Raw genomic sequence first — 22341 nt, forward strand, 5'->3', positions numbered from 1 at the left:
AGCAAGAAGCATAATCAGAGTTCAACAACATGTTCCAGCCAGGCAAAAACACTCAAGGAAGGTTTGAAGCAGGGCTGGTGAGCGGTGTGGCCTGGGCAGAGTACCAAGGGCCAGACAGAGAAGGCAAATACAATGGCTGTTCTATCTCACCAGCCCAAAGACACAAGATCAGTTCTTTACAGCCCAATAAATCCATACAAAGCCTATTCTGAAATCATATATCACACTTTCTGGTCAAGGTCTTGAAAGGAGAACTTATAAAAAAATAAAAAACATTGCACACATGTCCAGCTTTGACATTTCCCAGAAGCACCTGGCTGTGGTGGGACTTGGGTACTATGACACCCCTCATTCATCTTACTGCCTTCCCAAAGGCAGGTAATGAGCCCCCCCCCCCTTAGGAAGGGGGCACAAGGATTTTGACAGAGTCCTAGAGCCCTCCCCCTCCTTACAAAGCTGGGAAAGCACAAACCAGGCTTTGGGAAGGAGGCAGGAGGCCTAGGACCATTTGGGTCTAATCTATCAGCCAGACTCTTAAGTTGTAAGAAATAAGACCCAGTTTAATGAGTCTTCAGTCCCAACCTTTCTGCCAAGGTTTTCTCTAATGACTGGCTGCAATTCTCGGAGAACCCCATGAGCGTCTTGTTAATAAAACTAGAACCCCCATGTGCCTTGCTAATAAAATCTCAGGGTGGTCAGCAGCATGCACTCATGCATCAGGCCAATGACCCTACACACTCACCCAATAGCAAACTGCACAACCACCTCCCCTCCACAACCAAATATTAACATACAAGGACAGTATCACAGACAAGTGTTACCTTGATCAAACTTTGTAGGCTATGGATGGTGCCTTCAGATGGTGCTGAACTTAAAAGGTTCCCTTTTAATTTAGGGTGACGGGATACCAGCTGCAGGATATCAGGCATGCGTTCCTGAGCATCCCTCGGGACACGCGAAATTAAATTAAGTAGAAGCTATGATATAAAACAAACACACACACACACTTCATTACTTAATTTGAACACATAAAGTCTTGCGTTCAATTCCTGGCATTTCCACTTCTGAGGACTAGGCCACATCCACACTATAAATTTAATGCACATTTGATTTAACACACATTTAAAGCACATGGCTTGCCCTAAAGAATCCAGGGAAATGTAGTTTCCCTCTCACAGAGCTACGATTCCCAGCACCCTTAACAAACCGCAGTTCCTATAATTCTTGAGCATGAAATATGCTTTAAATGTATGAAGCGGATGTGGCAGCAGGTGATGGAAAAGCTCTACAGGGGCTCCAGAGAGCCATTGTCAGTCATGGCCACAAGGCTATCTGGGACAAGGATCTTATTTAGTGTAAGCTAGCAACAGATGTTGAGGCTTGGGGTATTCAGGAGAGAAGTGCTCTTTAAGCTTCCCTGAGGAACAGTTAAGCTATGAAAAGCACACACACAAAAGGCTGCTGCAATGCAAACTCATCTTGTCAATGCCAACAGGTTGATAGTCATACACTTCCTGTTTAATAGACAGACTCCTAACAAAACAAAACAAAACAATTTTCAGTCATCTGGGTTTGACCACAGGGCAGGGCAGATTTGACTTGTGTTCTACCCACACCATTAAAAATTTAAACACCTGCATCCTACCTGTCTTTCAAAGGGAAGAGGCGAGCATACCTGGGGTTATCCTACTTTTATCTACACAACCGCATTGTGGGGTGGGTTAAGCTAGAGCACATTCCCTGTCTCTTGGGATAAGCATTAGAACATAGTTCAAAGCTACGCGAAGTGGGCAGGAATCTAAACCCAAGGTTCAACAGGAGGGGCCAAGCCTGTGCATCCCATCTCTGAATGAAATCCAACAGAGGTAAGCATCAAGTTTAATCCTCTGCACCAAAGCAAGATTTGCTGTGTGCTTTTACATTCCAAAACGGGATCATCATACATTCAGAGAGAGAGAGAGAGAGCCAACAGATTCACAAAGATGTGAAAACCACTGGTTAAGTGCCAGCATCAAAAGAATGCTGATTCATCTGAAAACTATTAACTGCAAGCTATCTCAGCATAAAAATAAAATCAGAGACTGGAAAATTCTGCTGCTTTATTTCCTGGGCTCCTAAAAAAAATCCAAGGCTTGCTTCTGTTGCCTTTTTGGCAGCTACCAGAAGCCATCCCCTCTTTCAACAAGACTTTTAAGTAGGGAGCTTTCAAAGTCTGCACCTGTAATGGAATTCTTTTAAATATATTTTATTGCATGTACATTTGCTGCCCTGGGCTCCTTTGGATAATAATCATTAGCCCCTTCCCTCTCCAGTCAAAAGGATCAGGTAGCAACAGGAAGATTCCTTTGCCCAAAGAGCAGCTGCTGGTCTGCATAGACAATGCTGAGCTAGATCAGGGTTTCCCAAACTGTTTTTGGACTACAACCCCCATCATCCCTAGCTAGCAAGGCCAGTGATCAGCTGAAGACCCAAGTTTGGGAAACACTGGGCTAGAGAGACAAATACTCTGATCTGGTATGAGGTTGCTTCCTACGTTTTTGTTTCTTAGAGGCAATCCCTTTTTTCCGCCCTCTACATCAGGGATAGGGAGCCCAGTTCCTCCAGAGGTTGTAAGGACTACAACTCCCATCAACCTTGACCACTATCCAAGCTAGAGTCCAGCAACATCTGGAGGGCCATTTATCCCCTACCTGCAGTTTTGCATTCTCATCTCATGAGACTAAGAAGCTAACGTCAACCATTGGCATCAATATTGCATTGCATGGGCCCAGTGAAGTTTGCCGCAACCCTCCCAGCTTGAATTGCACAGTGGAAGCCTCATGCACACTGTGTGGTGTGACCAAGTCACAGGGCAGTACGGGTTTCTCTTGGCTGAGATGTCTCCCAACTCCTTTCCCCTATATTCCTGAACAAACAGCATTTGTGAAACCCGGAGGCAATATTCTGAATTGAGCAAGGGCTAGAGGGCCAGAAACTTATTTGCTTCCATATTACCTAAGACCCAAGCCAAAGGGCTCTTTAACCTCCTCCCCACACTTTAATTCAGGGCTGGGGAACCTGTGCCCCTCCAGATGCCTCTCCCCAGCCAGCACGGCCAATGGTCATGGTTGATGGGAGTCTGACCATATCATAGGCTCCCCACCCCTACCTCCCCTACCTGCAGCTCATTTTTCTGAATGCCAATTGCTCAAGATACTCAAGCAGCAAGTCCTACCAGAGCCTCTAGTTATTTACACCGGAGAAGGAGGTGACTTAAAGAGCCCTTGCGAGCAAAGGTATATACTGTAATAAACAGTCATTGAATATGGAACAGAGACTTTTCCCAGTCTCCACACTGGAATTCCAAGGTAGAAGGGAGGTCAGGTTGCTTCCCTAAACTTTACCATGCTCACTGAACACAACCCACTTCTTAGGCTGATGGCAATTCTAAACTAAGCAACCAGCTAGGATGAGCTCAGCTTCATGGGTTCAGTTTGAGCGCTTCTGAAATAAGAGTGTCACAACTGCCCAAACAGCTTTAGTGAAGAATCAGACAAGTTCACTGTGCTGTGCTCTGAGGACAGTCATCCAATTCACTCAAAGGCTACTTTTATCATTAAATGCAGCCTCCTTCACACAATGCACTGTCACCAATGCAACTTTGGAAAATGAACGTTATCAGTTCATTGCAGCGTTGTGCTGAGGAACAGCACTGAAATGAGACACACCAGTACAAAAACAGCACATGGCACAATGACAGCACATAAGGCAATGGTTTTTCAGGGAGGTAGGGGGAAAGGGACATGCCAAGATACAAAAGTTGGCATATATATATATATATATATATATATATATATATATATACACACACATACACGATATATATATGTATGTATGTATTTCACCTTACCAAGAAAAGGAAGTTAATTTTAAAACCAGTTGCAAAATTGCTCCAGGGGCTGCCAAGAAGAAAAGAAGAAGTGGCAGGTTGGTGACATCAGAGTCACTAGCCAACTGGCAGCCTTCCTCCCCACAGCCAGCTTTCCCCAGTTCAGCCTGAATCATGCCAAAAACCTTGTGCAACTGGTTTTTCAAAGTTCATCCCAGGGAGGAAAATTGTGTGCATTTGATGGCACCAACATCACCATAATTAAGCTATCTCTACCCCTTTTTAAATCTTACAACATGATGGCATGACTTGGCTTAGAGGTTTAATATGACAGCTGACAAAAAGTGGGCTAAAAATCATGATTTTTACATTGTGTACATTTGATGGCACCAACATCACTATAATTAAGCTATCTCTCCCCCTTTTTAAATCTTACAACATGATGACATGACTTGGCTTAGTGGTTTAATATGACAGCTGACAAAAAGTGGGCTAAAAATCATGATTATGGCTGTTTTTTATTTATACAATGCCATTAGGGAGATGGATGCAGAGGACAGACACAGGAACAATATGCAATTACTTTAGAAACCCATGGGCAATATATGTGAGGCATGAGAACTATGGGGTTATGCTAAGTACTTCTAAGGGAAAGGTGGGTTTTGAAGAAGAAGCTGATGGGGGAAAGGTGGAGTCATGTAGGGCAACCAGGATACAAGTTACATGTAAGGGGAACTTGCAAAGGGAAAAAGTCACAAAGATCCATGCCAACTTCACCACCAATCCCTGAAGCAGTTTTTAAAAGTATTATTGATGAAGTGGTGGGGATCAAAGTTGAAGTGAACACCCTACATTTTAAAAAGTGAGCATGGTGCAAAAGGGGCAAGACCGATGGCTGAACAAACATCTGATTTGCTATTTTGCCTGCCTGTCATGTGCACTGCGAAGGACTCGGTGTGACCTTTCCATCACAGCACCACCGATGTGCTTGGCAGCTTCATATGGCAACAAGATGGTGACAGTTCCCTGCTCCAAAATAACTTACATAAGGTTCACCCAGACAATACAATAGTGGAGAGCATAATGAAGCACAACCACATCCCATAAACTGATAAACTGGTAAGCTACAGGTTGGCTTCTTTCTTAAAATAGGAGATGGTGCTACGGTTAGAGATGTGGACATCAGATAAAAAGATACATAGGACTCACCCTTTGAGCTTCTGATCTGGCCATTTTGTTCCCAGAATCCAAGGCAAGGGAGAATAAAAAGGCCTGAAAAGCTTCTTCTGTTTTCCCAAGTTTAACAAGGGCTTGTCCCTTCCGTAAGTGACCCTGCAAGAAGGAAGGGAGTCATCACTGCCTTTTCCTAGGCTCACCTAACAACTTAAACATATGCAGTAAAAACACAGGAAATTGCCTTGTATAGAGTCAGACCATTGTTTAGTTCATCAAGTTTAGTATTGTTTACATGGACTGGCAAGGGCTCTCCAGAGTTCCAGAGAGGGAGTCTCTCTTGGCCGTACCTGGAGACTCTGGGAATTGAACTTGGAACCTTCTGCATGTGAAGCAAAAGCTCTGCCACCCAGCTACAGCCCTTCCTGTGCTTCTGGGGATACAGCAGAGAAGACCTATAGTTTGTGCACCAGCATCTTGAAGGCGGCAGGCTCACCAGCCCTGTTACACCACAAAAGCCGATAAACTTTTTCATACTGAGGGCCACATTCCTTCTGAGGAGTCTTCTGGAGGCCACATGACAGTGGTGGGCAAGGTCAGAGGCAAAATCATGCATACACAAAGCATTATCAGAGATCAAGGAGAAATTTCAGCCAAGCAAAACCACTCAAGGAGGATGAGGGCTGGGAAGAGGAGGTGTAGCCTATGGAGAATCCTGACAGACGGACAAAGATATCTAATGAGCTGCATTTGCCCATGAGCCTCAGATTCCTCACAGCTGCCATACTAGGTCATCTGTAGTGAGCAAAATTACCTCCAAGTGGCTAGGCAAGGAGGAATATTTTGTAAACGTAGCTGATAACTTGATTTTTTCTTTCAGGCCACCAATTTGCCAGAAACTACCAAAACGTTGGGGGACGCGGGTGGCGCTGTGGGTTAAACCACAGAGCCTAGGACTTGCCGATCAGAAGGTCGGAGGTTTGAATCCCCACGATGGGGTGAGCTCCCGTTGCTCGGTCCCAGCTCATGCCCACCTAGCAGTTTGAAAGCACGTCAAAGTGCAAGTAGATAAATAGGTACCACTCCAGCAGGAAGGTAAACGGCGTTTCCGTGCACTGCTCTGGTTCACCAGAAGCAGCTTAGTCATGCTGGCCACATGTACGCTGGCTCCCTTGGCCAATAAAACAAGATGAGCGCCGCAACCCCAGAGTCGGTCACGACTGGACCTAATGGTCAGGGGTCCCTTTACCTTTACCTTTACCTTTACCAAAACATTTGTGGACTAGTAACTTGCGTGGGGGGACGCAGGTGGCGCTGTGGGTTAAAGCCTCAGTGCCTAGGGCTTGCCGATCGAAAGGTCGGCGGTTCGAATCCCTGCGGCGGGGTGCGCTCCCGCTGCTCGGTCCCAGCGCCTGCCAACCTAGCAGTTCGAAAGCACCTCCGGGTGCAAGTAGATAAATAGGGACCGCTTACCAGTGGGAAGGTAAACGGCGTTTCCGTGTGCGGCTCTGGCTCGCCAGAGCAGCGATGTCACGCTGGCCACGTGACCCGGAAGTGTCTCCGGACAGCGCTGGCCCCTGGCCTCTTAAGTGAGATGGGCGCACAACCCCAGAGTCTGTCAAGACTGGCCCGTACGGGCAGGGGTACCTTTACCTTTACCTTTAACTTGCGTGGAGTTATTTGCAAGCTCAGGCTTCCTTTATATCTCAGAAGTTACCACTGCCTATTTCCCATCACAAATTTAACTGCGCACAATCTGCTGGCCTGTTTGAGGAATTTCCAATTGGCCATAAATCAGAGACATTTATTTCCACTGTGACACGGACAGTGCCGATTTGCTCAGTTAAATAAAAAAGATGTGAATCTGAAACCAGCACTCACCTTTATCCACGTTGGCTGGAGATTACAGGCCATTTCTGCATCTTTCAGAGCTTCTTCCCAACAGTTCAAAAGTGAGTTAACCTGGGACCGGTTGCTATATGACAAATGATCACTGGGCTCTGGAAGTAATGGAAACATTGACTCAGTACAACTATTAACAAGAACTATAGGCACTTCTGATGTATACAGTATCCTTCATAATCACTTCGTCTCCGGTACGTCTTGGAAACATCCATTATTTAAGTTTTAAATTAACTGGAGCTCTCAGGAACTGGTGTTATAAGAGCCATCATGTTTGTCTTACACAAGCTCTTCAGGAGTTTCATAAACACAGGTGATGACAAAGCTATAAGATCACACAGTTTCTATAAATCAATGGGGAGGAAATGAAGGTTCTGTTATTTCTACAAAAGGGTGGATCAAAACAGGCTACCTTAGCAGACAGTGACGTTTAAAACATGAATTTCCTGATTTTTAAAATAGTGTTTTTCATAGTGTGTTCTATGCAAAATAAACTTTACATAAGGGTGACAGGAACCAGTGCTCCTCTCCCTCTGTTTGCAATGTTCAGAGGCAGGTGCTGCTGCTAATGCAGTTGAAACAGCAGCATCCACATAAAATGTAGAATCATAGAGTTGTTTTATTATTATTATTATTTATGCTTCTCAGATTTATACATCTCACTAATTTTACAATCATTTTAACATTTCAAAACTTGACTTCCTTCCCCCTTTCTGCAGTTCCTTAAATTTATTTTTAATATCTTCCACATATCCAAATTAACTTAATTTGCTCATTTATTCATCTACTTTAAATATGTACTCTTATGAAACTGCAGGTTATTACAGTAATCCCACCAACGTTCTTTATCTGTTTGCAATTTATCCATAAATATTTAATGAACCATTTGCATTCTTTTAGAAAAAGTTTGTTATCTTGATTTCTTATTCTTCCGGTAAATTTCACCATTTCTGCATACTCCATACATTTTTGTATCCATTCTTCCTTTGATGGGATTTCTGCATCTTTCCATTTTGAGGGCGAGTAACATTCTTGTCGCTGTAGTAGCATACAAGAATAAAAAAAACCAGAAGATTTTCTTTTGGGAATTATAGGGACAGAACTACTTAAACTGCATAGAATTGTAGAGTTGGAAGGGGTCCCAAGGGTCATCTAGTCCAACCCCCTGCAATGAAGGCAGTTGCCTAATAGGTACATCTAGGCTACTGGTTCTTTTAGCTCAACGTTGACTATGCTGATCAGGGCCAGATTTAGGTTTGATGAGGCCTAAGCGTGGGTGGCGCGGGACGCGGGTGGCACTGTGGGTAAAACCTCAGTGCCTAGGACTTGCTGATTGTATGGTTGGTGGTTCGAATCCCCGCGGCGGGGTGAGCTCCCGTCGTTCGGTCCCAGCTCCTGCCCATCTAGCAGTTCGAAAGCACTCTTAAGTGCAAGTAGATAAATATGGACTGCTTCCTAGTGGGAAGGTAAATGGCGTTTCCGTGTGCTGCGCTGGTGCTGGCTCGCCAGATGCAGCTTTGTCACACTGGCCACGTGACCCGGAAGTGTCTTCGGACGGCGCCGGCTCACGGCCTATAGAGCGAGATGAGCACACAACCCTAGAGTCGGACATGACTGGCCCTGATGGGCAGGGGTACCTTTACCTTTAAGCGTGGGTGGCACTGTGGTCTAAACCACAGAGCCTAGGGCTTGCCGATCAGTAGGCCAGCGGTTCGAATCCCCGGGACGGGGTGAGCTCCCGTTGCTTGGTCCCTGCTCCTGCCAACCTAGCAGTTTGAAAGCACATCAAAGTGCAAGTAGATAAATAGGTACCGCTCTGGTGGGAAGGTAAATGGTGTTTCTGTGCGCTGCTCTGGTTTCGTCAGAAGCGGCTTAGTCATGCTGGCCACATGACATGGAAGAACTGTCTGTGGATAAACATCAGCTCCCTCATCCAGTAATAATAATAATAATAATAATAATAATAATAATAATAATAATAATATTTTATTTATACCCCGCCCTCCCCAGCCAAGACCGGGCTCAGGGCGGCTAACAACCAATAATAAAAACAAGTTGATTAAAATACAATTTAAAAGATTAAGATACAACATTAAAATAATTCGGGAGCAATCTCTTCATAGGAGGAGAAAGGAAAAAGAAAGAGGGGGAGGGAATCAAACTGATTCTGAGCCAAAGGCCAGGTGGAACAACTCTGTCTTACAGGCCCTGCGGAAAGAGATCAGATCCCGCAGGGCCCTAGTTTCAAGAGACAGAGCATTCCACCAGGCCGGGGCCAGTGTTGAGAAGGCCCTGGCTCTGGTTGAGGCTAATCTAACTTCCTTAGGGCCCGGGACCTCTAGGGTGTTGCTATCCGTGGGGCATAACAGGAGAGGCAGTCCCGTAGGTACGAGGGTCCTAGGCCGTGAAGGGCTTTAAAAGTCAAAACCAGCACCTTAAATCTGACCCTGTACTCCACCAGGAGCCAATGCAGCTGGAAAAGCACTGGGTGAATATGCTCCCATGGCAGAGATCCTGTGAGGAGCCTCGCTGCAGCATTCTGCACCCGCTGGAGTTTCTGGGACAGCTTCAAGGGCAGCCCTGCGTAGAGCGAATTACAGTAGTCAAGTCTGGAGGTGACCATCGCATGGATCACTGTGGACAGGTTGGGGCGGGAAAGGTAAGGGACCAACTGTTTGATGCAGTGAAGGTGGAAAAATGTCGCCTTGGCTGTTGTAATCTGCGCCTGCATGGAAAGGGAGGCGTCAAGGATTACACCCAAACTCTTAACAGAAGGCAGTGGCACTAATTGGGCCTCTGCAAGAGAAGGGAGTTGGTCCCTCATCCCCATACCAACCCAACCCAGCTAGAGGACCTCTGTCTTCGAAGGATTTAGTTTCAATCGGCTCCCACGAAACCATCCAGCCACAGCTTCCAAACATCTGGTCAGTGTGTCAGGGATCGAGTTGGTATGGCCATCCATCAGCAGATAGAGCTGAGTGTTATCAGCATATTGGTGACAACCCAGCCCAAAGCTCCGGATAATCTGGGCAAGGGGGCGCATAAAGATGTTAAAAAGCATCGGGGAGAGGATTGCGCCCTGCGGCACTCCACACACCAAGGGGTGGCACGACGACAACTCCCTCCCTAGTGCCACCCTCTGTCCCCAACCAGAGATAAAAGAGCACAACCAGTTACGGGCTATGCCCTGTATCCCCACATCGGCAAGGCGGTGGTCCAAAAGATCATGATCGACCATGTCAAAGGCTGCTGACAAATCTAAGAGAATCAGCAGTCCCGACCCACCTCAATCCAGTTGTCTGCGGAGATCTTCTGTTAGGGCGACCAGAGCCATCTCGGTTCCAAAACCAGGACGGAATCTGGACTGAAATTGATCTAAAGCCGATGTTTCCTCCAGAAACCTGCCAAGCTGTTCAGCAACTGCTCTCTTAATATGGGAGATTTGAAACTGGGTGATAATTGGATAGATCTAAAGGATCTTGTGAAGTTTTCTTTAAGAGCCAACACACCATTGCTTCCTTCAGCTCCCCAGGGAATGTCCCTGTGTTAAGGGACAAATTGATAATTTCAACCAGGGGGGTCCGCGCGATATCTGGGCATGTAAAGCGAGTTGAGCCCCGCAACCCCAGAGTCATCCGCGACTAGACTTAACTGTCAGGGGTCTCTTTACCTTTAAGCTACTGAAGGTAATGGGGCCCTTTCTATGTCCAGCTGTCCTTTGTCAACAACAAATTGCCGCTGCTTTTTGTGTTGAATATATGCAATATGGTAATTTATGGACCTAATATGTATCTAAAGCCATTTGCACATAACAAAATATGTACAGTGGTGCCTCAGGTTAAGAACTTAATTAGTTCTGGAGGTCCGTTCTTAACCTGAAACTGTTCTTAACATGAAGCACCACTTTAGTTAATGGGGCCTCCCGCTGCCGCCACGCAATTTCTGTTCTCATCCTGAAGCAAAGTTCTTAACCCGAGGTACTATTTCTGGGTTAGCGGAGTCTGTAACCTGAAGCGTCTGAAACCTGAAGCACCTGTAACCCTAGGTACCACTGTACATCACAGGAGCCTACACAACCCAAAACACTGTTGCTGTATGTAGGTTTTATTTCATTTGTTTTTTTAATCTTATATTTTGGAAATGTACATCCAGTTTTTTCCCCCCTTTAAATTTTTTTTGGGGCCCCAAGTGAGTGGGGTCCTAAGCTATAGCTTGTTTAGCTTATACGTAAATCCGGCACTGGGGACGCAGGTGGCGCTGTGGGTTAAAGCCTCAGCGCCTAGGGCTTGCCGATCGAAAGGTCGGCGGTTCAAATCCCTGCGGCGGGGTGCGCTCCCGCTGCTCGGTCCCAGCGCCTGCCAACCTAGCAGTTCGAAAGCACCTCCGGGTGCAAGTAGATAAATAGGGACCGCTTACCAGCGGGAAGGTAAACGGTGTTTCCGTGTGCGGCTCTGGCTCGCCAGAGCAGCGATGTCACGCTGGCCACGTGACCCGGAAGTGTCTCCGGACAGCGCTGGCCCCTGGCCTCTTAAGTGAGATGGGCGCACAACCCCAGAGTCTGTCAAGACTGGCCCGTACGGGCAGGGGTACCTTTACCTTTACCTTTAAATCCGGCACTGAGCTGATTGACAATGTCTCACTGGAGTCTCAGGCAAGGTTCTCTCCTCGCCATACTCAGAGATGCCAAGGATTGAACCCAGGACCTTCCGCACACAAAGCAGATGCTCTAACATCTTCCTTAAAAAAGAAACCAGTTTTGAAAGGATGAGGGAGACCAACTAGTGGCTTGGCAGGGCGTTGGACTCAATGGCCCTTGTGGTCTCTTCCAACTCTATGATTCTATGAATCTATGATTCTATGACACAGGAAGTTGTTATATACCAGGTCAGATAACAGTGGTACCTAGGCTTACATTTGCTTCAGGTTACATACGCTTCAGGTTACAGACTCCGCTAACCGAGAAATAGTACCTCGGGTTAAGAATTTTGCTTCAGGATGAGAACAAAAATCATGCTCTGGCGGCGCAGCAGCAGCAGGAGGCCCCATTAACTAAAGTGGCGCTTCAGGTTAAGAACAGTTTCAGGTTAAGAAGGGACCTCCGGAACGAATTAAGTACATAAGCAGAGGTACCACTGTACTGAGCTAAAATACTTGTGTCAAATGCAGGGTCAAATTATGACTGTATGATATTATGGCTGTATGATATTGTGGTGATATATGGCTGTATGAATGATTGCATGATATTATGGTTACATGGTATGGCTGCATGATTTGATGATTTGATTATATGATATTATGATTTTCACTACAGATGATGCTCTATGGCTCAACATTTTTTTTTTTCTAAACACAACAAAAACGTCATGGCAACCCAAGAGTTTTCCTTTCATCTTTAAAAGGTGCCACAAAGAACCTCTGATCTCTCTCTCTCTCTCTCTCTTGGCTGCAAAATACTTAACAAAGCTACCAGTCTGGAAGTTATGCAATAGTTTGCCAAAAGAAACAAAGATTTTTTTTAAAAAAAAGCCAGCAGGAATCTTGTGTCAAGCCTCTTGCTACAGCAAAGGTAAATCAAGATTCTTTATGGAAATGCTTCCACAATTTCTGAAATCACCGACACTGACACCTTCGATTTGGCACAATCAATACTTTCTTAAAAAGGCATTTCACTCAATTCAACAGTGTCTATTAATCCTAGCTTGCATGCTGCTTTAAAGAGAAATGCGTGGGGCGGCGGCGACGGCGCGCGGGGGTGGGGGGATCCTTTGCAGACAAAAAGCCACTGTTCACATCTAGAAATAAAATCTAATTCCAGTGAGCAAGAGACCACAGCAGTGAGTCATTGGCAATTTAACTAAATATGATCAGCCCGCCAGTGGGATGCTTTGGAAAACGCGACCTGTGCTTCGTTACACAACTATTCCATAGGAAGGGGGCAGGGAATTAAGACCGGGCTACTAAGCTTACGCAACATACTGTTCTCCTGACCTACTTTCACTTCGGACGGAATCGACAAGACTTTGGTGAGGATGCAAAGGTGAGGGTTTGCCTGATGGACAAGACACAGCCAGGGTGTGCGTGGTCCAGGGACTTACGTGATCTCCTGTCATTTCCTCTACTTTTAAAAAAAGCTTTTTTTAAAAAAAAAACCGACGACGACGACGACGACAACAACAACGACAACAACAACTTTGTTTATAGGGCAGCTCAGCATGCTGCAAAGCACCGTGCAGCTTACAGATCGATATTTGTAGCTGTACATATAAATCAGCATATGTACATTTTAGCCATGCTGAACCTTTCAAGACCTTGCAGGCTACACCCCTCGGAGGGGGGTGGGTACTTAGATCCCCTTGTACAGTGGTACCTCGGGTTAAGTACTTAATTCGTTCCGGAGGTCCGTTCTTAACCTGAAACTGTTCTTAACCTGAAGCACCACTTTAGCTAATGGGGCCTCCTGCTGCCGCCACGCTGCCATCGCGCGATTTCTGTTCTCATCCTGAAGCAAAGTTCTTAACCCGAGGTAATATTTCTGGGTTAGCGGAGTCTGTAACCTGAAGCGTATGTAACCCGAGGTACCACTGTATTTCGTGGCCGGCAGTATAAGCTGACCAAGATATTCTGGTTGAAACCCATCACATTCATTGATACCGTCAGCATCCCAGAGGAAACACACCTGTCTTCTTTTAATACACTTTGGCTTTATACAAAGATTAGAGGCGGCTAGAAGCATACTGGTGATAAGACTACCTTGAAGGTACCTGAATCAGTGTTACTAAGCTGTAATTTATCATGTTTGTATTTACCTTCTATTCCATCCTGCCAACAGGCAAGAAGAGCTTTCTTACATGGCAGGTGTAGATGTGGGGTACATTGGTTGTATGAATGCGCACTCTCACCAGGTAGGACACTATGCACAAGCAGTTACACTGATCTGCCCTGGATAACATACACGGCAAACAGAGCCCTTGTTTAGGCACTCGCAATAGTGACCCAACACCAATACTAAATCTGTCAAAACGAGCTGGGATTGGAGTACAATAAACTCAGATTCATAACAATCGGTGCACATCTTCTGTATAACTTCTTTTTTACTGATCTGCTGCTATACCTTTACACACACACACACACACACACACACACCAGCAGCAGCTCTACATATTGCCAAGAGTATACCAGTTGAATTTCTGCCTGTCAGGATACAAGACAGGGCCGGAGCAGGGCCAGTTTAACAAATAACAGCAGCTGGCCACCTCACCTCTGTGTCCCTCAGAAAAGTTTAAGAAGTTGCAAGGAGAACGGAAAACGTCAAAGGAGTGACAAGGAGCTAGTTCACACGTGCATATTAATTTCTAGGAAACGGAAACTTCCTGTGGTAGCTTGCACATGTGCACGAGTCACCAGATAGATAAAAACACGGCGAAAAGTTTCAACCCCACCCCCCTACCCCGCCAAGAATACCACTTTCCCCCATCAAAGCGAGGAAACTCACACGCTCATTTGCGAGTCAGCAAGAAAGGAAGGGAATAACGCGTTCTACGCTCACGCGTGAACAGGCTAGCAGAAATACAACCCCACAGGTCCCTGGTTAAGCGAGAGGTAGAGACAGAAAAGAAAAGAAAAGGTGGCGCTGAGTAATCCACTGCCCACCTCACCTACGGAGCGCATCGCAAGGTAATTTACCTAATCGGATTGCTTCGTTGTACTTCTGAAGGGCAGCCTGAAAGTTCTTCTCCTTATATAAGAGATTCCCTTCACACCGGAGCTGCGACGCCTTCACTCTTTCAGGAAAGCATTTGGCCAACAGGTTGCTGAGGACGACATTTGTCCGGAGCCGGGGCAGAGCGCCCTTGCCCTCTGGACAGATGCTGCATCCTGCCGCCTGGCCCCTTTCCTTCTCCAGGCACTTTTTGCAAAAAGTGTGGCCGCAGAGCAACGAGACAGGCTCGTAGAGGAAACCTTGGCATTTGTGGCAGCCGAAGACCTCCCATTCACGTACCGGCGCCGAGCTGCTTTTCAGTCGGATGCTGCGCGCCATGCAATCCACCAGCTCGCCCATTTGCTCCGCGCGCAGCAGCCGAGTGTTGTCCGACGCCAGCTGACAGAGCCGAAGGACTTCGGGGAGCTGCCCGCTCTGCGCCAGCCACCGTTCTGCCCTCTGGAGCATCCCCTGCCACTCGGGCGGGCGCATCGTGGTCTCTGGCGGCCGCGAGGACGCAGAGAGGGCGACGGAAGCCGAGGAAGAAGAGCGCTCCGAACCGCGCGCCTGGACAGCCTCGGCAGCCAAGCTTAGAGCTGGTAGCTTTTGCTCCTCCTGCCGCTGCGGGGAGCCCATGACTGGGCTGGCTGCTTGAGCGGAGGCGGTGGGTGGCCTCTGCTCGGGAGGGCGGGCACGCTGCTCAAGTGGCGCCGCGGAGCACGACAAGCTGGAGGAGGCAGAAGCAGCGTCTACACCGCGCTGTTGCTGCTGACCGTCTGTTTCTGTGGAAGCGCCAGCCCCTCCATTCTGCCGGCTTCCCTCCCCAGACACGCCCCTCATGAAAGTACCTCATCTATGCAAAATACTTATGTAAAAATCAAAAGGCCAATGTGATTGTCTGCCTCGCTTTCCTTCTCTCCACCCCGCCCCCCTCCCGCTGCAGTCGCTCATTGGGCAGCGGCGTGCGGGATGGTTACAAAACCCAGGCAGTTTTATAATGTGTTGTTGCTGCGAGCGAGTTGCAGGACGAGGGAAGCGCTTGGAGTTTGGGTTCACCTCCTCGTTTCAGTTAGCTCGCCGAAGCAACCCCACAACACGGGTGGGTAAACAGGGGCAGGATTCAGCCTGCCGTTCGTTTCTAACAAGAGCTCCCCAAGATCCCATCCACGGAAGCCCCATACGAAAGAAATGCACTGTGTCCACACGTTGCACTGTACACGGTGAGGTGTCTCTGCGTGTGTTCAAATGTTTGTGCACATGCTGATTTGTACAGGTCAGCTACTCATGCGCACATAAACTCGGACTGGACATTCAGGTCTTGCTTTGGGGGTTTCCAAAGGGACCTGGTTGGGCACCATGAGAACAGGATGCTGGACTAGATGGGCCATTCGCCTGATCCAGCAGGCTCATCTTATTTGGATTAGCAGAACTGCAAACCTATGCATCCAGTTTAGTTTACCTAGGAGTAAGCTGCATCAAACTCTCTCAGGTAGTCCTTCTGTCCTTGGGGACCTGCATGCAGCAGCGTAGCGTGGGTTGTCAGCACCTGGGGCAAGGCAAGTAATTTGCGCCCCCTAACCCAGGGCAAGGCAAGTAATTTGCGCCCCTAACCCCTAACCTGCCGCCGCTGCCAGCTTCTTCTTGCTGCTGCCTGGGCTGGGGTATTTATGGTAAGGTAGCCACGGCGGCGGCAGCGGGTCTGTGTCAGGTGATCTGAGGCGAGTTGCCGCTGGTGCTGCCGCCCAAACGACGCCGCTTGCCCGGAGGAGGAGGAGGGCAGAGAGGCGAGGAAAATGCAACATGGCCCAGTAGCTGCGGCAGCGGTGGCGGGGCTATGAGAAGGGGCTGCCTGGCGCGCCCTCCGCGGCCCTGACGCGCAGGGACCGTGGCGAGCGCTGAGAGCCGCTGCCTGCCGGACGCCTTCAGCCCGGACGCGCGCACAGCTCGTCGGTTCCGCGAGACATGGGGCTCTGCTACAGCCTGCGCCCGAGGCTCTTCGGCAACTCCGGAGGCAGCGAGCGCCCCCCCAGATGTTGCGCCCGGCCCCCCCTGCATGCTTTCATTCCCGAAACTGACAACATTCCCTTCCCTTACAGAAGCAGGTCTGCAAACATTCCAGTAGCTTCATCCCCTGAGCACACCAGCTTAGCCAGTTGATAGGCAGCTAGGCTTCCCCACTGTAAGTGCATCATATTACAGTGAACTGCTCAACTTTACCCTTAAGTGTGCTTCGGTGTGTTTACAGTATACACATTGACTTTGCATCGCAGTTGACCCATTTAATGTAATTTTGACTGCAGAGCTACAGTTTGGTGAATTATGCCTCAAATAGCTGGGAGAGGCACACTTAAAGTGACTAAGGTTTAGATTTCAAAACAAACAGCAAAAATGTGTCACTGCTGCAAGCATATCTTCATTCAGAGATCAAGTGGCCAATTGCCTCTCACAGTGGGAATCACTCTTACGATGAAGGGTATTGGAAATAGCAACAGGTGGCCATCAAAGCAAGAGCCAGGAAGAAAAACTGATAATGCAATTATGAAAAGATGAGTGAAAAAGGGGGTCAGACTTTCTCAGTTTGTAAATAAGCTCTCAGAATAAAAAAAGGGGGCATGAACAACTTTTACACATCTCCCTATAATAGGCTTGTTAAGTGTTATGTGGCTCAGCACGGCTCACAGCTCAACAAGGCTTGCCGAAAGGGAGGGCTCAGATGATGATAAAATGGAGGCAGGATGTGGTGGTACTTGGGGAAGAGCAACAGCTCAGTGCCAGAGGTTGCAAATTCAATCCTCAGCATTCCCAGGTAGTGTCACGGACTAGCTGCATGCAGATGAGTGGTGCGAGGAACTAGCTGGGGAATTCCTAAGGGAAGAAGGTTCAGAACCCAGGGATTGGTGGTGGGACAACAATGAGTGGTCAGAGGGAGAAGAGGGAGCAGCCTGGGAAGAGGAAGTGTTGGAAGCTGAAGAGGTAACAGGGCTTAGTGGCCTGGAGAAGTCTGTGGCAGAGAAAAGCTCAGAAGGCAAAAGCTGAAGCAGGGTAGGAAGGAGGCCAAGAGGCAGAGACGAGTCTGGCTGGTGAAGAGCCACGGGTGTCTCCCTCTCCTGCCGCAACCCCCCCTACCTTCTGGTCTCCAAAAACCATTGAAGGTATGAAGAGGAAGGAGCAAAGACAGGCACCGCAACCGAGTCTCAGATTGCCCGGGGAAGACCCAGGGGAGGAGGAGACTTAAGCAATGATGGGAGAATTGCAGAGTTGGGGGGGACCCCAAGGGTCCCCTGGTCCAATCCCCTGCAATGCAGCAATCTCAACTAGATCACACATGACAGATGGCCACTCAACATCTGCTTAAGAACCTCCAAGAAAGGGGAGTCCACTACCTCCTGTGGGAATCTGTTCCACTATTGAACAGCTGCTTTGCTCAGCAGCTATTATATAATAGGCAATTGCTTAACTGCTCACAATGAAAAAAATAGTAGCTGGAGATGAAAGCGGAGGGGCTACATAAATTAAATGAGTGCTGAATATTTAAGATATCAAATAAGTATGGCTCTCAGCAGTCAGCAAAGTTGACTGGGATTAGCAATGGGTGAACCTGTTTGTCTTGGTTTCTCTCAGTTCATTTTTCCAATCTTGAGTTCAGTTCTCCACATTAGTTTGCAATTTTGGGGTTGTTGTTTTTTTTTTAAAAAAAAAAATTCTCATGAAAATTCACTAGCATTTCAGCATGGCTCTCTCTTTATACATGCAGTTGTATGCAATATGGCGTCATTTTTGCAATAAAGTGTATATAATGCATAATATGCATTTTTGCATGTTATTTCACCTATTTGCATTTTATGCACATTACCCTGCTTTGTAAACATTACTTGGCTGGAGAACTGTGTTGCAAAATTCAGATAAGTGCAAGTTTCAAAGGACGGCTATGTGTCGGTTCGTGCATTGTTTCAGAAAGTGTCTATTAGGTGGGCTCTTTTAAATGCAGACTGAATCAAATTATCTATTGCATCTCTGTGATACTTCAATTTGAACTCTACCCTCTACATCAGGCATGGCCAAACTTGGCCCTCCAGCTGTTTTCGGACTACAACTCCCACCATCCCTAGATAACAGGACCAGTGGTCAGGGATGATGGGAGTTTAGTCCCAAAACAGCTGGAGTTTGGCCATCATTGCTCTATAAACAGGCTCTTCTTCGGACACTGCCCATCTTTTATTGCTTCCCCCTCTTGCAAACCTCATGTACTTGCTTTTCCAAACAATGTCCCATGCAGTGACAAGCAGTTTTGCTCACATTCATTGTTTCCCAGGCCTCTCCCCTGCTTCCTCTGACCTCTCTTTCTAACCACTGCTACCTAATTATAGATGGTAGGTTCCCTGGGGCAGGGACCTGTGTTTTGCTTACGTCACATTTGTTGTTGTTGATGAGAGGTGCATTATTTTGGGAATAATCTGTTGGCTGCATTATGCTGGTGGTGGTACACAGGACTGAAGTATTATGGGTGGGGCAGAGCCCAAAAACTTACACCCCTTTCACCTCTCTCTTTCTGATACCACTCCGTTCACCCCACCCTATTTCTGACACCCTTTCTCCTTGCCCAGGGGAGGTTCAGATTGCTCTTGCCAGCTGTCTCAACTGACCACTTGCTTTTGCAATTAGGCTAGCAGCCTCAGGGGTGCAAGTTGCCCACTCCTGTTTTAAAGTGTCATGTAGGCACTGATGATACTACAGAATTTGGCCCCCCAAGAAGGAGTGGTGGGAAGCAGCTTAGACTGGTTGTTGCAATGATTAGAAAAATTCATGGACGATAAAGCTTTCAGTGGTTACTAGCCGCAAGGGCCGTGTTCTACCTCCATTGTCGGAGGCAATACATCTCTGAATATATTGCCTCTGATGATGTGTCCAGAGCGCTGTTGTTCTCAGATTCTGCTTGCAGGCTTCCCAGAGGCATTTAGCTTGCTTCTGTGAAAAGAGGGTGCTGGACTAGATGGGGCCTGATTCAGCAGGCTCTTCTTTCCCCTCTGAATGTATATATTGCTCAGTTGAACAGAAGAAGTTTAGATAACTGGGTCCATAGCTCCATCAGTAGAGCATGAAACTCTTAATCTAAGGATCATGGATTTGAGCCCCACATTGGGCAAAATATCCCTGCACTGCAGGTTGTTGAAGTGGATGATCCTTGTGGCCCCTTCCAACTCTATGCCAAGGATCCTGTGCAACAGCGACACTACAGCCTGGCCAACAGTCCCCCCCCCCCCAGTTCCCCACAATAATTAATAAAGGCCTTGACCGTTAAGAAAGAAGGGCATTTTTGCTGGGCAGGTTTAATTCAAACCCATCAAACCTCCTTTGGGGAAGGTTCTCAGGTAGGGTGGAAGCAGAAAGAACTTGCCCATGCGAAGACCACCTGGTGGAAACCCTCACACATATGGTTTTCAATTGTAAACTATATGCTGATCTCCTCCAGCAATTTCTAAATCAACTCTGTATCCCCAAATGGAAACCAGAGTCAGAGGTAATACATTTTCTATTACTGGGGAATGATCAGGTGCTCACCAAGTTAGTGGCTAAATATCTCTATTTGTTTTTTTTGTTGTCGAAATACACTGCAGACGCCTGATCTCCCTGGAGACCAAGAGATGTGACGATAGACTGCTCTGCCTCCTTTCTTTTAGCAAATGTTTTGCACCACTGGGGAAGTGGTAATTCTGTATTGATTTGTTTTGGATGTTGTATGTGATGCCAATAAAGGTTTTACGATATGATACGATATGATAAAGGCCTTGAGTGGAGTTACACAGTTTAGGGATACTTCCCTGCTACTGCTTCTTCAACAAACTTCAAGTCTCTTATACTTTCATTGTACGCAGCACAATGCCAACTGCAATTCTTCTTTAAGCAAACAAGCAAGCACATGTGCACACACGCACGCACGCAAGCAAACAAACAAACTGAATTTCATTCCTGACAAATTTCCCTGTTTTTCAGCTAAAGGTCATCTGAAAGGCTACAACACCTTTCTCCACCTGTTTTTCTATGTTGCCGGTAGAGCGGGTTGTGAGCAGATCTCTCACAAACCCTTAGAAATAATTAGTGAGATGAATCAGCACTCTTTCAGAAAGGGCTTTTTCACATCTATAGGGACAGCTATTTTTAAAACATTTCAATGAATCACGCAAAAGGGCTTATCCAACGAGGATAATGCTATCTTTATGTGTAAAACTTAAAGGAAAAATAACAACAATCTAACAGCTGCTTCTAATACACAGGCGAAAAAATATTTACAGCCACATTATCAGAAGGGTGACGTTGCAATACATGTGATTACAAAACAGAAGCAACTTCTTTTTGATGGTCTTTCTTGTGTGGTTCTCCTAATGTCTTCAAGCCCCAATAATTTAATCAGAAAGGGTTCAGTCCTGAATTTTCAGAACACTCCTTTTCTCCAGGTCATTCATCTCCTTCAGGATCAGAGCAACATTGTACCTTAATTCTTGGAATTTTCCAGCTGGCACCTGGAACATAAAAATACCCAGAAAGGTCAGGGTACAACATCTCCTTCTGAGAATATATAATAGGCTTGTAGGAGGCCCCTGAATTCTGAACCTATTTAGAGGACAAGTCACCAGAGGAGAAATCCGACAGATCACCTGAACATTATGTCCCCCAAATTGAAATGATCTAATTAATTGCATTTTTGCAAATAGAGTCCACAGATCTTAACTAGCCCACAAAAATTTCCTGCCCAACATCACTACAAAGGGAGACAGTGACTTTCATTTCCTAGCCACTTCGAGCCTACTTCAATTCTGTACCCATGCATCTGGGAGTAAGCACTTCGGAACTCAGTGGATTTACTCCCAAGTATTTATTTACAAATTGCAAAGCTTTCTTACCTGCCCTTCACTGTAAGGTCTGAGGGCAAGTTATGACAATATGCAATTACAGAAAATGAAATTATAAGAGCAAGTCAACAGCATGACAATGATAAAACACATAAATCCATTCCAAATGCAACAGAACAGTATAAATTCAGCAAAACGGGCAGGTCCCACAAAACACACTACTTTAATCGTCAAAGGCCAGGGGCAAAAAGGTGAGATGTCAGCATCTGTCAGAAGCTGCATAACGACGGTGCCAGATAGGAAGGCAGATGTACAGTTTAGAGGCTGCCACAGAGAATGCCTTTTCCCAGGCTGTAACTCCCTGCAATTCTGAGGATGAGGGATCTACCAAGAGTTCTTTCCTCTGCAGATAATAATAACGTTCAACCAGTATGCATGTACAGGATTGTGCCATTAAGTCTGTCATCAAAACTGATTATCAACAGCAGATCTAACTGTTAGATTTATTAGCAGCAGCCTTGCACTTGTTACTCAGGAACTCAAAGATACCAAAATATCGGGGCAGTTTTGAAGTCAGCGGTTAAAATCAGTTTTGAAACATTTAGCTTGCCATCTTGATTGAAAATGGCACACTGCTATATCCAAACATAGGCGAAAACCTGCTCCTCAGGAATAATCACCCAAAATGTGCTAATGATATCTTAAAAGGTGTCCGAATGCACAACTTTCCAAGATACTTTTTAAAAAACAAACAAACAAACAAACAAACCCAAATGCATTGAAAAACATTGGGGGGAAACTTCTTTCATGTTGCTTTGATGGAACAACCTCCTGAAAACACCCAGAACAAA

At 46.6% G+C, this 22341-nt stretch overlaps 2 protein-coding genes across 3 annotated transcripts in view; both read right to left on the reverse strand.

Moving 5' to 3' along the window:
* Positions 1-16150, reverse strand: part of LONRF3 (LON peptidase N-terminal domain and ring finger 3) — a 38657-nt gene extending 22507 nt beyond the window's left edge. For both annotated transcript variants that reach the window (XM_079962751.1, XM_079962750.1), the window contains exons 1-4: positions 14627-16150; positions 6923-7041; positions 5078-5200; positions 822-977 (exon numbers count right to left, since the gene is read on the reverse strand). In XM_079962751.1, coding sequence (XP_079818877.1) covers positions 822-977; positions 5078-5200; positions 6923-7041; positions 14627-15482 — 1254 coding nt within the window. In that variant the 5' untranslated portion in view covers positions 15483-16150. The remainder of the gene's footprint in view (positions 1-821; positions 978-5077; positions 5201-6922; positions 7042-14626) is intronic.
* A 4680-nt stretch (positions 16151-20830) lies between these two features.
* COMMD5 (COMM domain containing 5) overlaps positions 20831-22341 on the reverse strand; it is a 43962-nt gene continuing 42451 nt past the window's right edge. Inside the window, exon 7 of the mRNA XM_079962940.1 lies at positions 20831-21160. Coding sequence (XP_079819066.1) covers positions 21059-21160 — 102 coding nt within the window. The 3' untranslated portion in view covers positions 20831-21058. The remainder of the gene's footprint in view (positions 21161-22341) is intronic.

The sequence above is a fragment of the Podarcis cretensis genome, assembly GCF_951804945.1.
Source record: "Podarcis cretensis genome assembly, chromosome: Z".
NCBI lineage: Eukaryota > Metazoa > Chordata > Lepidosauria > Squamata > Lacertidae > Podarcis > Podarcis cretensis.